This window comes from Xyrauchen texanus, chromosome 38 (genome assembly GCF_025860055.1).
Source record: "Xyrauchen texanus isolate HMW12.3.18 chromosome 38, RBS_HiC_50CHRs, whole genome shotgun sequence".
In the NCBI taxonomy this organism is placed as follows: domain Eukaryota; kingdom Metazoa; phylum Chordata; class Actinopteri; order Cypriniformes; family Catostomidae; genus Xyrauchen; species Xyrauchen texanus.
The window spans coordinates 17,040,012-17,052,568 of NC_068313.1; the positions used below are offsets into that span (position 1 = coordinate 17,040,012).

The following is a 12,557-nucleotide window of genomic DNA, read 5'->3' on the forward strand; positions in this document are numbered from 1 at the left end:
ATTTATTGCTACTCATCTAGCTTATGTTCCCACTTTTAACTAAACAGACAGAAACCAGTTTGAAGACTGTCTACGTGTTTGGGTTACCTGTTCTCCTTCTGTGAAAATGCGGGTACCGAAGCTCCATGTAATTGTGGGCGTGGGGTCGCCGGTGGCCTCGCATGTTAATGTGACTTGTTCTTCCATTTCGGTGGTAGTCTGGCTCTCCAAATATGTGATTTTGGGTTGCACTGAGAGGACACAATTTAAAGGGTTAATTCAGCCAACAATACAAATTTTGTCCTCATTTACCCTTTGGAACACAAAAGGAGAAGTACAATATTCACACTGCACTTTTCCATACTGTATAATAAAAGTGAATGGAAACTGTTGCAGCCACAATAATGACAAAAATGTGTAATTAGAGTAGTCCATATGACACGTTTGCTATATCCGAACTCTTCTGAAGCCATGCGATAGCTTACATAATAATTCGCTAAAAATCTTCTCATCCACAGCTTTCAAATCTCCTTTGCATTTGTGTATATACTGTATTAAGTACCCTCCATAAGTATTCGGACAGTGAGACACTGTTCATAATTTTGGCTCTGGAGTGCACCACAGTGGATATAAAATGAGGATCAATCAATATGTGATTGAAGTGCAGACTGTCAGTTTTAATTTAAAGAGATTTACATACAAATTGCGTTAACAGTTTAGAAAATACAGCATGTTTTATACAGAGACCCCCCATTTTCAGGGGCTCAAAAGTATTTGGACAAACTCACATTATCATAAATAAAATTATAATCTTATTACTTGGTTGAAAATCCTTTGCAGTTAATGACTGTCTGAAGTCTGGACCTCAATGATATCACCAAATTCTGGGTTCCCTCCCTAGCTATACTTTTCCAGGCCTTTAATGCAGCTGTCTTAATTTGCTGCTTGTTTATGGTTCTTTATGCTTTCAGTTTTGTCTTCAAGAAGTGAAAAGCATTTTCAATTGTGTTGGGATCAGGGGACTATGTTTTGGGTCACTGTCCATCAGTACTGTGAAGCGCCTTCCTCTGTTTTGCAGCATTTGGCTGAATCTGAGCAGTAGGTATAGCCCTAAACACAGCCCTAAACAGAATTCCTCCTGCTGCTTCTGCAGAAATCAACAACTACTAGTGACCCAGTTCCATTGGCAGCTATACAATATATGTCCATGTGATATCAGTGCCTCCACCATGTTTTACAGGTGATGTGGTATGTTTTGATCATTCTCCATACTTTTCGCTTCCCATGATTCTGGAACAGGTTTATCTTAGTTCACCTTCTGTCACTCACTCGACATTGTGTCGATGTAGTGACACTAGGGTTTGCTCTTGAGAGCCCCGAACACTTCCCATTCTTTAAGAAAAGGCCAATGAGAATTGTCGAGTGGAATAAATGGAGCTGGAATGCAATTCCATTCAGATTTTTTCTTCGGAGCCGAGCGGTTGTACTATCATGTATGAACTGAATACTACTGCTTTTCCATTCACCTCTTAAGAAGTGAATGCTGTTGATATATGGTGCATTTCCATGTGCTTTCTTTCCTTCTTCATGTTGAGTGCAGATTGCGCCCCTGGGCGCATCGACAGCGCTAAAAGGGTGTGTATTCCTGCTAAATGCACACACATTGACGTTGAACGTTTGCTCTCGTCCGGTCACGAAATGAGACCAGCCCGCCTCAAGGCTAGCATGAAGTCTCTTTTGGGGCCTGTGAGCAGGACGAGTCTTTGTTAGCTGCATTGGAGAGCGCACTGGCGATGTCGAACCTTCAGGTCTGCCGGCCCAGTCTGAGGCTTACGCAGAGCTGACGGCCATGCTTAACTATGCCCCCCCACCCCAGTCCCTTTCTTTCCGGAGGTGCATGACGAACTGACGAGGTTGTGGAGGGCACCTTTCGCTGCCCGAAACAGACTTCCAGGTTCGTCCGCTCTCGCTACCCTCGACGGCAGGGTGGTCCACGGGTACACAGAGGTCCCTCAGTTGTGCCAGCAAAATGCATCGTATCTGGTGACCAAAGCCTACAGTGCCACTGGACAGGCCGCCTCTGCCCTGCATGCCATGGTCATCCTGCAGGTACACCAGGCCAAGGCACTAAAAGAACTGCACGTGGTGCTGATCACGATGTGCTGCAGGAGCTGTGCTATGCGAATGACCTCGCCCTCCGGGCAACAAAGGTCACAGTGGGCAGGCGATGTACAACTTGGTGGTCCAGGAACGCCAGATGAGGGACACCGACAAAGTCCGCTTTCTCAACGTGATTGAACTTTTAGGCAAAACCGTTGAGGACTTCGCCCAGCAGTTCTCGGTGGTGAAGAGGCAGACAGAGGCCATCCAGCACATCTCAAGATACTGCACTATACAGGCCCACCCATACTTGGTTCTCGACAAGCGACAGCACTTTTCTCTTCTTGGGGAGTGGTGGTGGAGTAGTGGTCTAAGCACCATAACTGGTAATCTGATAATCAGAAGGATGCTGGTTCGAGCCCCACGGCCACCACCATTGTGTCCTTGAGCAAGGCACTTAACTCCAGGTTGCTCTGGGGGGATTGTCTCTGTAATAAGTGCTCTGTAAGTCGCTTTGGATAAAAGCATCTGCCAAATACGTAAATGTAAACGTAACGTAAATGTAAATGGATGGGGCACAATCTGGCACCCATGCCAGAGTGATCGTGTCTACGACTGCCTGGAACCTTCACATCTGGCCCTTGGACGGGATGCAGAAGATCTAAAAGGCCTACCACCAGCAGTGGTAGACACGATCACTCAAGCCAGAGTTCCCTCTATCAGGCAGCTTTATGCCCTGAAGTGGCGTTTGTTTGTGAATTGGTGTTCAGCACTGTCGTTGCTGTGTCCAGTGTGTGCTTTGCACACCTACTTGGATCACACACAGATCTTTAGATGCTCTGAGCAGCTCTTTGTCTGCTTTGGTGGACAGCGGAAAGGGAACATAGGGTTAACAGAGGCTTGCCCACTGGATCGTGGATGCCATTGCATTGGCCTACCAGACCCAGGCCGTGCCCACCCCCTTGTGGGTTAGAGCACAATCTACAAGGAGTGTGCGATCCTCATGGGCACTGGCCAATGGCACCTCTCTAGCAGGAATCTGCAGAGCAGCGGGCTGGGCAACACCCAATACCTTTGAGTGATTTTACAATCTCTGGGTTGAGCCTGTTTCGTCCCATGTTCTTTCAGGTGCGGACAGGTAGAGTTCGGTAATACGGAACAGCTGGCTGGGTGTATAGCTTGTGTATATCGCCTTTCCCCTCCCCTGAGGCTAAAACTTGCACTTTCACCCCAGTCGAGTTCACAAAGTAGTGGACCCTGGATGTCCTTCCTCCCTAGACCTATGGTTCACAAACTCGGCAGAGGAGTTCACAGCCAGCCCCACTACGGGGTCTAATATGCCCTGTACTGGGAATATTGAGGTGCTCCACAGGTGCCAATTACTCCGGTAACCCCTGAGATGTATATTCCGCGGTACAGTCTCCCTGTCGCTGTGTTTGTAGAGTTCCCCCCGCCTTCTTGGCGGGACCTACCACTGTGCCTCTTCCATGTGTGGCTGCTGAGCCCATGTGTCGTATTGCCACATGTTGACCTCCCCTTTTGGGCAGGATGTGGTCTCCACGGGGTCTTTTCCCCCTGAAAGTATAGGAAAGGAAAAGAACACCTTCCAAGATGCGTATGATGGCCCCAGATGAATGTAATACTCTGTGGAGAGAAAACAGAGAGAAAAGGAAGTGGCTGGCATGGCCTGCTCCCATGCTAGTTATGTTGCTTTCCCCCCTCAGGGATGTGGGGAACTATATGACGTCTTTTGGGGTGTTGGGGGAGGTTACATGCAGTCTGTTGCACCTGCTATTACGCACGCAGCAGCAGTTCACATAACATTGTTCAGCTGTTGTGGCGTTTTTCTATAGGGACAACTACAGTCACTACATCGACACAATGTCAAGTGAGTGACAGAAGGGGAACGTCAAGGTTACTGTTGTCAAGGTTACCTCCTGATTGAGGGAATGAGACTTTGTGTCCCTCTTGCCACAACACTGAACTAGCCGCTGAAATGGCTGGACCTTGTCTCGGCTCCTCAGTACAAAACATGAATGGATTTATAGTCCAGCTCCTTTTATGTCCAGGGGAGTGGCATACAAATTCCACTCCCAAATTCTCATTGGCCTTTTCTCAAAGTATGGGAGGTGTTCTGGGCTCTCAAGAGCACCCTCTAGTGCCACTACATTGACACAACTTCTTGTTCCCACCATCAGGAAATGGAGGTTATGAAAGTAACCATGATGTTTCATCTGTCCAGAATTTGGAAGCCTTTTTATATGCTTTCTGGCTGTCTAATGTGGACTTCCTAATCTTGAGGCTTACCTTTCATTTGCACCTAGTGGTAAACCCCTCTGTATTTACTTTCATGAAGTCTTCTCTTGATTGTAAACTTTGACAATGATACACTTACCTCCTTGAGTGTGTTAACTTGGCTAGATATTGTGAATGGGTTTTTCTTCACCAAGGAAATAATTTAGTGAATTTAGCAATGGTGTCATCCAGGACTTGTTAGCTGAGCTCACCAGTGTGTTCCTTCTTTTTAAGAATGTATCATATTGTTGATTTGGCCACTCTTAAGGTTTCTGCTATCTCTCTGATGGAATTTGTTTGCTTGTTTGTTTCAGCCTAATGATGCCAGCTTTATTTGCATTGGCAGCTCTTTGGACCTAATAATGAGAGTTGACAGCAACAGCTTACAAATGCAAATTCTACAAGACAATTAGGATCAGTTACAGTCCATTTAACTGCTTAACATTTACATTTTGTATCTCCCCTTTTCTCCCATATTTGGAATGCCCAATTCTCAATGCACTCTAAGTCCTGGTGGTGGCGTAGTGACTCGCCTAAATCTGGATGGCGGAGGACAAATCTCAGTTGCCTCCACGTCCGAGACTGTCAATCTGCTCATTTTATCACATGGCTTGTTGAGCATGTTAACACAGAGACCTAGAGCATGTGGAGGCTTCACACTATTCTCTGCGGCATCCACGCACAACTCACCACGCGCCCCACCGAGAGCGAGAACCACAATATAGGGACCACAAGGAGGTTAACCCAACATGACTCTACCCACCCTAGCAACCGGGCCAATTGGTTACTTAGGAAGCCTGACTTAACCACTTAACTTTTAATGAAACAATCTGGCAAGAGCCCACACTTGGCCATGAAACAGCTTTTCAGATGAGTGTCCACCTGTAAAGGGGGATCTATTTATAAAAAAACTTACCATTCACCTAATTTGGGTCTGCACCTCAATCACATTTTGATTTCTTCATTTCAAATCCATTGTGGTGCCATACAGAGCCAAAATTATGAAAAGTGTCTCACAGTCCAAACACTCATGGACCACAATGTATATTAAAATATGATGCGTCAAGACACATCAGTCAGTGATGCCAAACTGCACTGGTTGTCACGCATCTTGTCAACGATTGCGACATGCCATGTTTGAATATGCACAAGTCACAAGAGCTGCAACAAAGAGAGGATAATTTTTTATTGAATGAGGACTCAAATTTCACTATGTTCCTCACACAAAAGTATTGAATGACTTCAGAAGATGAATATGATATAGAATATAGCACACATTGATCACTCATGTGTTCCCATTTACTTTCACTGTACATAAAAGAGCAGTTTGAACATTTAGCAAAACATCCTCTTTCATGTTACAAAAAATAAAGAACTTGAAACTTGAGGGTGAGAAAATAATTACTGAATTTACATTTTTGGGTGAACTATTCACTTTGTTCCCCACAGACTAAAACTAAATTCTTTATTCTTAGTGTCAGATCTTCAACACTGACTTTCACAGAGTGCTCTAGGTTGAAGTGGTGTCCTTTGAGATCTCTCATGAATTCTTACCAAAGACTTTAAGACTAAGTTCTTGTTCGCTCTCTCCAGCTTTGTTCTTAGCAATGCAAGTGTAATCTCCCTCGTCCAGCTTTGTCACATCTAGTATTGTAATCTCTGAGCCGTCTTCATTGAAGTTGTATTTATCCCCACTCTCGAGCTGAACACCGCTCCTGAGAGAAAAGAAACGCTAACATATTGGAACAATACAGCAATGAGGCAAACAAATAACAAGGCTACAGACTAATTCAAAATTAGTCATTAGCCATTGGCTCCTAAACTGAAAAATAAAGGTGCCAAATAGCTATTTTTAGAAGCCAAATCACATATTTTCACAATGTAGATTCACACCCCTTTCATAATTTAAACAAATATAAGAGATAATATTTTTTTTTATTTAGTACTGCTCTTCAGAATCTACATTACAGATATTAACATATAGTATGCATTTAGTAGTGTGTTGTCTTCTTGAGCATCAATGAATGTTTGCAACTTGTGTAATAGTTGTGTACAAGTCCCTCAATTGTCCTAAGTGCCAAGAGCTATATATATATATATATATATATATATATATATATATATATATATATATATATATATATATATATATATATATTTATACAATAACTATTTGTATAAATTGAGAAAATGGGTGTCAAAAGTGTGAAACACAGCTAAATATTACATTTATCAATTAAACAGATCATGTTATAACTATAACATAATTGTTTGAATTTGATTATTGGCTACTGTTACAAAGGCCAATACCTCTGAAGAGGGATGTGACAATATCCACATTTTAAGCAAAGTGATATAGATATTGGCTACTTTTCATAGTAGGTTCAGTAATAGTTTATCTATTATATCTAGTAATTTTCAGAACAAAAAACATGGGATTTGTGACTCTATTGCTTTAAGAAAAAAGTAATAAGACACAAAAGTAGTGTCTTATTGGTGTAAAATGCAGATACAGCAATGAGGTAGACAAATAAGAAAATGTTTCTTAGAGTGTCTTTTCAATATTCTTCTTTAGAGATTTTACTGATGAAAAAGCACATTAAGAAACAGATGAAATAGGGGAGTCACATGGCTATGCGAGTGGAAACAGCCTAGTGCTAAGCTCTGCTACACTTTGCTACAATTATCCTTTCAATCAACATTACTCGGTGCAAACTGATTTAGTTTTGATTGTTATCTGCACTGGGAGTGTAGAATGTTGAAGAATTCTAAATTGTCGGCCTGTGGGGACATTAAAAAGCATTTACAGGCGCACATGTCTGATGCCTCTCAAAAGCAAGATGGCGGGGGTCCGGTTGGGAATGAGTGCGTCTTAGGATGTAGGTCAAGATAATGAAAATCTCGACTGACATGGAGAGCCTCACAACCACATCTATGGAGGCAAATCTTTCCGCCCTGATCACAAGAATTGACAAGGTTGAAAAGAAAAGTCTCTGGAAGCAGCCAAAAAAGAGCTGCAGTCTAACCCGCCATCAAAATCTGATATGGATCAGGAGTGGGAAAAATGAGAGGATATGAAAAAGCAAAGCAGATGTAATAATGTTCGTTTCATTGGAATTACTGAGCACAGGATGTGAGCTTCGCATTGCTTTACCCAGCTAAGCTGAGAATTGATGCCAAGAATGGACAGAAGCCTTTTCACCTATGGACTACATATCGTGCATGCGGTCTGAGAAGGTTTGTTATTCGATTGGTTGCCCACTGTCATTCTCTCTCTCTATCTACTTTTTATTTCCTATTTTATTTTCCTTTATTGGATTATTGTTGAGTGTATTTGTTCATTCTGTGGGTTTGATGTTGTTATTTACTGGGGCCTATTTCATTGAAAACTTTCAGCACTTAAGTAATCTTGTGGCGATGGTGTCGTGGAGGGTCTCGTGAGCGTGCATGGACTGTCGGATTTCCGGGGGATGGACAACAGTTGAGCCTGTTATGCGTGAGGTTGAAGCACGTTTTTATTTATTTTTTCTGTGGGTTATTATGGATTTTATGGTTACTTCAATGTTGAATTGTGGTCTATATAATTTATCCTTGGGTATGCAATTTTTCTTTGCATGTCAATATGTCACACTTTAATATAGGTCAAATGTTTCTCTCCATGTGGAATGTTAATGGGCTTGGGTACCCTATAAAAAGGAAGTTTATATATTTTCTTAAGCGTATTTGTTTTAATTTAGTATTCCTTCAAGAAATGCACCTTTCTTCACAGGAAGCATGTGAAGCATGTGTTTGCTGATAAGAGCACTTACTGTAAGAGCAAAGTAAGAGCAGTGAAGCCATTAAATAAGTAAGCAACAAGTAAGCATTTACAATTTAATTGTCTCAAACAGATTAAAGATAATTTAGGTAGAGTCATTATTGTTTTGGCTGAAATACAGGGGCAAAATCCTATTTTGGCAAATATTTATGCACCTAACGCTGAGGATCAGAACAATTTTATAGATCTTGAGGGAAAGTAACAAGCAGCTGGGATCTTCAATTAAATGGTTTTAGGTGGAGAATTAAATGTTTTAATGGGTCTGGTCCTTTATCATAGTGATGCAAAAGTGTGTAGACCCTTTAGAGCAACATTGACACTACAGAGGATGTGTGAAAATCTTGGTCTTACAGACTTTGAGACTTCTGATTCCATCTGGGAGTGAATAAAATTTTTTTTTTCATCAGATCATAAGATTTACTCTAGAATAGTTTTTTTTATTCATATCCAAGTCACTTATTCCATTTGCCACCGATTGATCAATTGGGAACATTTTAGTTTCAGATCATGTTTTGGTGTGTTTAGAGATGTGGCCGCATACAGTGAAAAGAAAATCATATAGATGGTTAATACATCCCTACTACAGGACCCAGCACTTCAACAAATGTTAAAGACAGAAGTTAATGTTTATGTTATGTTCCTATGTTGTGTTGTCTGTCCCGTGTTTTCTGTTTCACTCGTCACTGATCACATTCCATGTCACGTTTTCCTTGTTGTCTGCCCCGTGTTTCACTTGTCTGTCTAAAAACTACACTTCCCACAATTCCCTGATCTCATCATTGCATCATTGTTCTCACCTGTGTCTCCTTTAGTCTTCATTGTGTCTGTGTATTTAAACCCTGTTGTTTTCCTTTTCCCTTGTCGTTCGTTTATCGTTGCATGTTCGCTTCTCTTGTTCCTCTGGTTCTCTGTGTTCGTTCGAGCTTTCCCTGCCCTTCATGGATGTTTTCCCCAACCTGTGTAGCCCTTTTATGTTTTCCCGTATTTAGTTCTTTTTTCCCATCGTGGACTTTTCATTTGTTCCTGAGTTTGTTTATTTCTTTATCTGTCTCATGCTTGCCAAATAAAGACGCTTTTGGATCCGCACTTCCCGTCTGCCTCTTCCTCACATCATTACAGAACGAACGACCAAAACAATGGATCCAGCGGTTCAGCAAGCCAACTATCGCCTGCTCTGCCTGAAGCAAGGGGATCGACCGGTAGAAGACCACATCCACGACTTCCTCACTCTAGCGAACGTTTCTGACTTCCCTGACTCCTCCCTTGTGGTCTTCTTCAGGGGCAACCTGAACGCCTCACTGAGGGAGCGGTTGCCACCAGCAATGCACGAGTGGACTCTCTGCAGCTTAGTGGAGGTGACTTTGCGGGTCTGCGGCTCGCCGTTAACTGTGGGTGTCGCTGAGGAGGACCCTACCTCTCCTCCCTCAGTGGTGACTCTCCAGTCACCCATGGCGCTTCCTGTCACGCCAGTCCCACCTGTCAGCGAGCTCACCCCCATGCCAGTCGCCTTCCACGAGCCAGCGCAGTCCACTTCGTCTGCCCGGAGGAGGAAGAGAAGACGGGCTTCCGCCTCCCAGCCCACGCCTGCCCCGGTCTGCGAGCCTGAGCCCTCGTAAGCCACGGTCAGCGAGCCTGAGCCCTCGTCAGCCACGGTCAGCGAGCCTGAGCCCTCGTCAGCCACGGTCAGCGAGCCTGAGCCCTCGTCAGCCACGGTCAGCGAGCCTGAGCCCTCGTCAGCCACGGTCAACGAGCCTGAGCCCTCGTCAGCCCCGGTCAACCAGTCAGAGCCATTAGCCCCCGATGTCAGTGGGCCAGCGCCTGTAGCCTCGACCGTCCCTGAGCCAGCGCCTGTAGCCTCGACCGTCCCTGAGCCAGCGCCTGTAGCCTCGACCGTCCCTGAGCCAGCGCCTGTAGCCTCGACCGTCCCTGAGCCAGCGCCTGTAGCCTCGACCGTCCCTGAGCCAGCGCCTGTAGCCTCGACCGTCCCTGAGCCAGCCTGTAGCCTCGACCGGTCCCTGAGCCAGCCTGTAGCCTCGACCGTCCCTGAGCCAGCCTGTAGCCTCGACCGTCCCTGAGCCAGCCTGTAGCCTCGGACCGTCCCTGAGCCAGCGCCTGTAGCCTCGACCGTCCCTGAGCCAGCGCCTGTAGCCTCGACCGTCCCTGAGCCAGCGCCAGTAGCCATGACCGTCCCTGAGCCAGCGCCAGTAGCCATGACCTCCCAGGGCTCTGCCTCTCAAGTCTCTCGAGCCTCCCAGGGCTCCTCCTCTCGAGCCTCCCAGGGCTCCTCCTCTCGAGCCTCCCAGGGCTCCGCCTCTCGAGCCTTCCAGGGCTCCGCCTCCAGAGCCTCCTATGGCTCTGCCTCCAGAGCCTTCTAGGGCTCCGCCTCTAAAGAATCCTACGGCGCAACCTCCCTAGGCTCCGCCTCCAGAGCCTTCCAGGGCTTCGCCTCTAGAGCCTCCTACGTCACCACCTTCCTCGGCTCCGCCTCCTAAGCCTCCCCCTGCTCTGCCTCTTGAGACTCCCACGGCTCCGCCCCCTGAGCCTCCAGAGTTTTCCATGGTTCCGCCTCCCTCGGCTCCGCCTCCTGAGCCTCCCTCGTCTCCGCCTCCTGAGCCTCTCACTGCTCTGCCTCCTGAGCCTCCCTCAGTTCTGCCTCCTTAGTCTCCCTCGGCTCCGCCCCCTGAGCCTCCAACGGCTCCGCCTCCGGAGTCTCCCGAGCCTCTCCCGGCTCCGCTTCCTGAACCTCCCTCGGCTCCACCTCCTGAGCCTCACTCGGCTCCCCTCCAGTGGCTCCCTCAGCTCCGCCTTCCGTGCCTTCACCGCCTACGCCTTCCACGGCGCCACCACCCAAGTCTTCGACTGATCCGCCTCAGAAGTCATCCTTGGCTCTGCCAACTTCCCCAGTGGCCACTCCTCCTCCCAAGCCCCCTGAACCGGGCCTTGCCTTGAGGCCACCTCCCTGGCCTCCTAAACCTGTCCCTACCCAGTGGAAGCACCCCAGGCCACCTGACCCTGACCCCGTCTCACACCCCTATAGACTGCCTGCCTGCCCCCTCCCCCTCCCTGGTCTACCTGTCTGCCCCTTGCGCCTCCGTGGATTGCCTGTTCACCCCTTGTGCCTCCGTGGACTGCCAAATTTTCTCTTGTGCCCCCTTGGACTGTCTCAGTGTCCCTTGTGCCTCCTTGTTCTGTCTCTGTGTCCCTTGTGCCCCCTTTGGTCTGCCTGTTTTTCCCCTTTTCTAGCCCCTCTCTCCTTGAACATTTGTTTATTTTTGCTATTTATTTTGCTGATGTTTTCCCCAACCTGTGTAGCCCCTTTATGTTTTCCCGTATTTAGTTATTTTTTTCCCATCGTGGACTTTTCATTTGTTCCTGAGTTTATTTCTTTATCTGTCTCATGCTTGCCAAATAAAGCCGCTTTTGGATCCGCACTTCCCGTCTGCCTCTTCCTCACATCATTACAGTTTATGTGGAGAACAATTTGTCCTCAGTGTCCTCTGTGGGCGTGGCATGCATGACACTTAAGGCAGTTCTTAGGGGCGGATCATACAATATGCCTCATTCATTAAAAAAGATCAAAGCACAGGAATACATGGAATTGGAAAAGGGTATTAAAGGTGCTGAAACAGAGCTGAAGCGCTGAATGTCATCCAATGGTCTTAGAGAGTTGACTAAAATATAGGTACAAAACTATTTTGTCACGGAAGGTAGAGTTTAGCTTTTTCCCCCAACCATTCCATCAGCGAAGTCTTCTGGAGGCAATATATTTACATCTGCCACATATGGTAAGGTGGCGGCATTCGAAAAGATATCACACAAACAGCTTGACAGATTAGATGCAGAGGGTAAGAAATGGGACAAATACATGACCTCTCTGGAAGGCTCTTGGTGAGTGCCATGTGGAGAGGAACTTTATTTTAAATATTATGTATACAGTATGTGTACACTCAGGCTTGGACAATGGGGAAAGTTTGTTGGGGTTGGGGTGGGGTTAGGACTGTGTGGGGGATAGGGAATTAATGGGGGTTAAGGGGGATTATGGTTGACTATGTGCACTTATTTTTTTGCTTTGTCCTGTGTTGAGAATCAACCAATACAAATTTGAATAAAAAAAAAGAAACACAAAATACTGTTAACCCCTCTCTTTGCTGTATTGCTTTCATTCTACTTCTATTTGCCACTCTCCTTGTGGTCTTTGTGCAGACACTCTTGAAATCATTGGATTCTTGGCCATGTTGGCACTGCTTGATTTAAGGTCAAACAGGTAATAAATATACCACAACCCCTGGCAGAGGAGAGGACCTGACTTATTTGAGACATAAACACCTCTTTCACCCCATTCACCTCTACGTGCCAAACAAAGAAT

General features: G+C 45.8%; 1 protein-coding gene across 4 annotated transcripts in view; it reads right to left on the reverse strand.

The window, feature by feature from the left end:
* LOC127631742 (neural cell adhesion molecule 1-like) overlaps nucleotides 1–12,557 on the reverse strand; it is a 155,029-nt gene that overhangs the window by 81,380 nt on the left and 61,092 nt on the right. For all 4 annotated transcript variants that reach the window (XM_052110031.1, XM_052110030.1, XM_052110032.1 and 1 more), the window contains exons 7-8: nucleotides 5,929–6,089; nucleotides 88–230 (exon numbers count right to left, since the gene is read on the reverse strand). In XM_052110031.1, coding sequence (XP_051965991.1) covers nucleotides 88–230; nucleotides 5,929–6,089 — 304 coding nt within the window. The remainder of the gene's footprint in view (nucleotides 1–87; nucleotides 231–5,928; nucleotides 6,090–12,557) is intronic.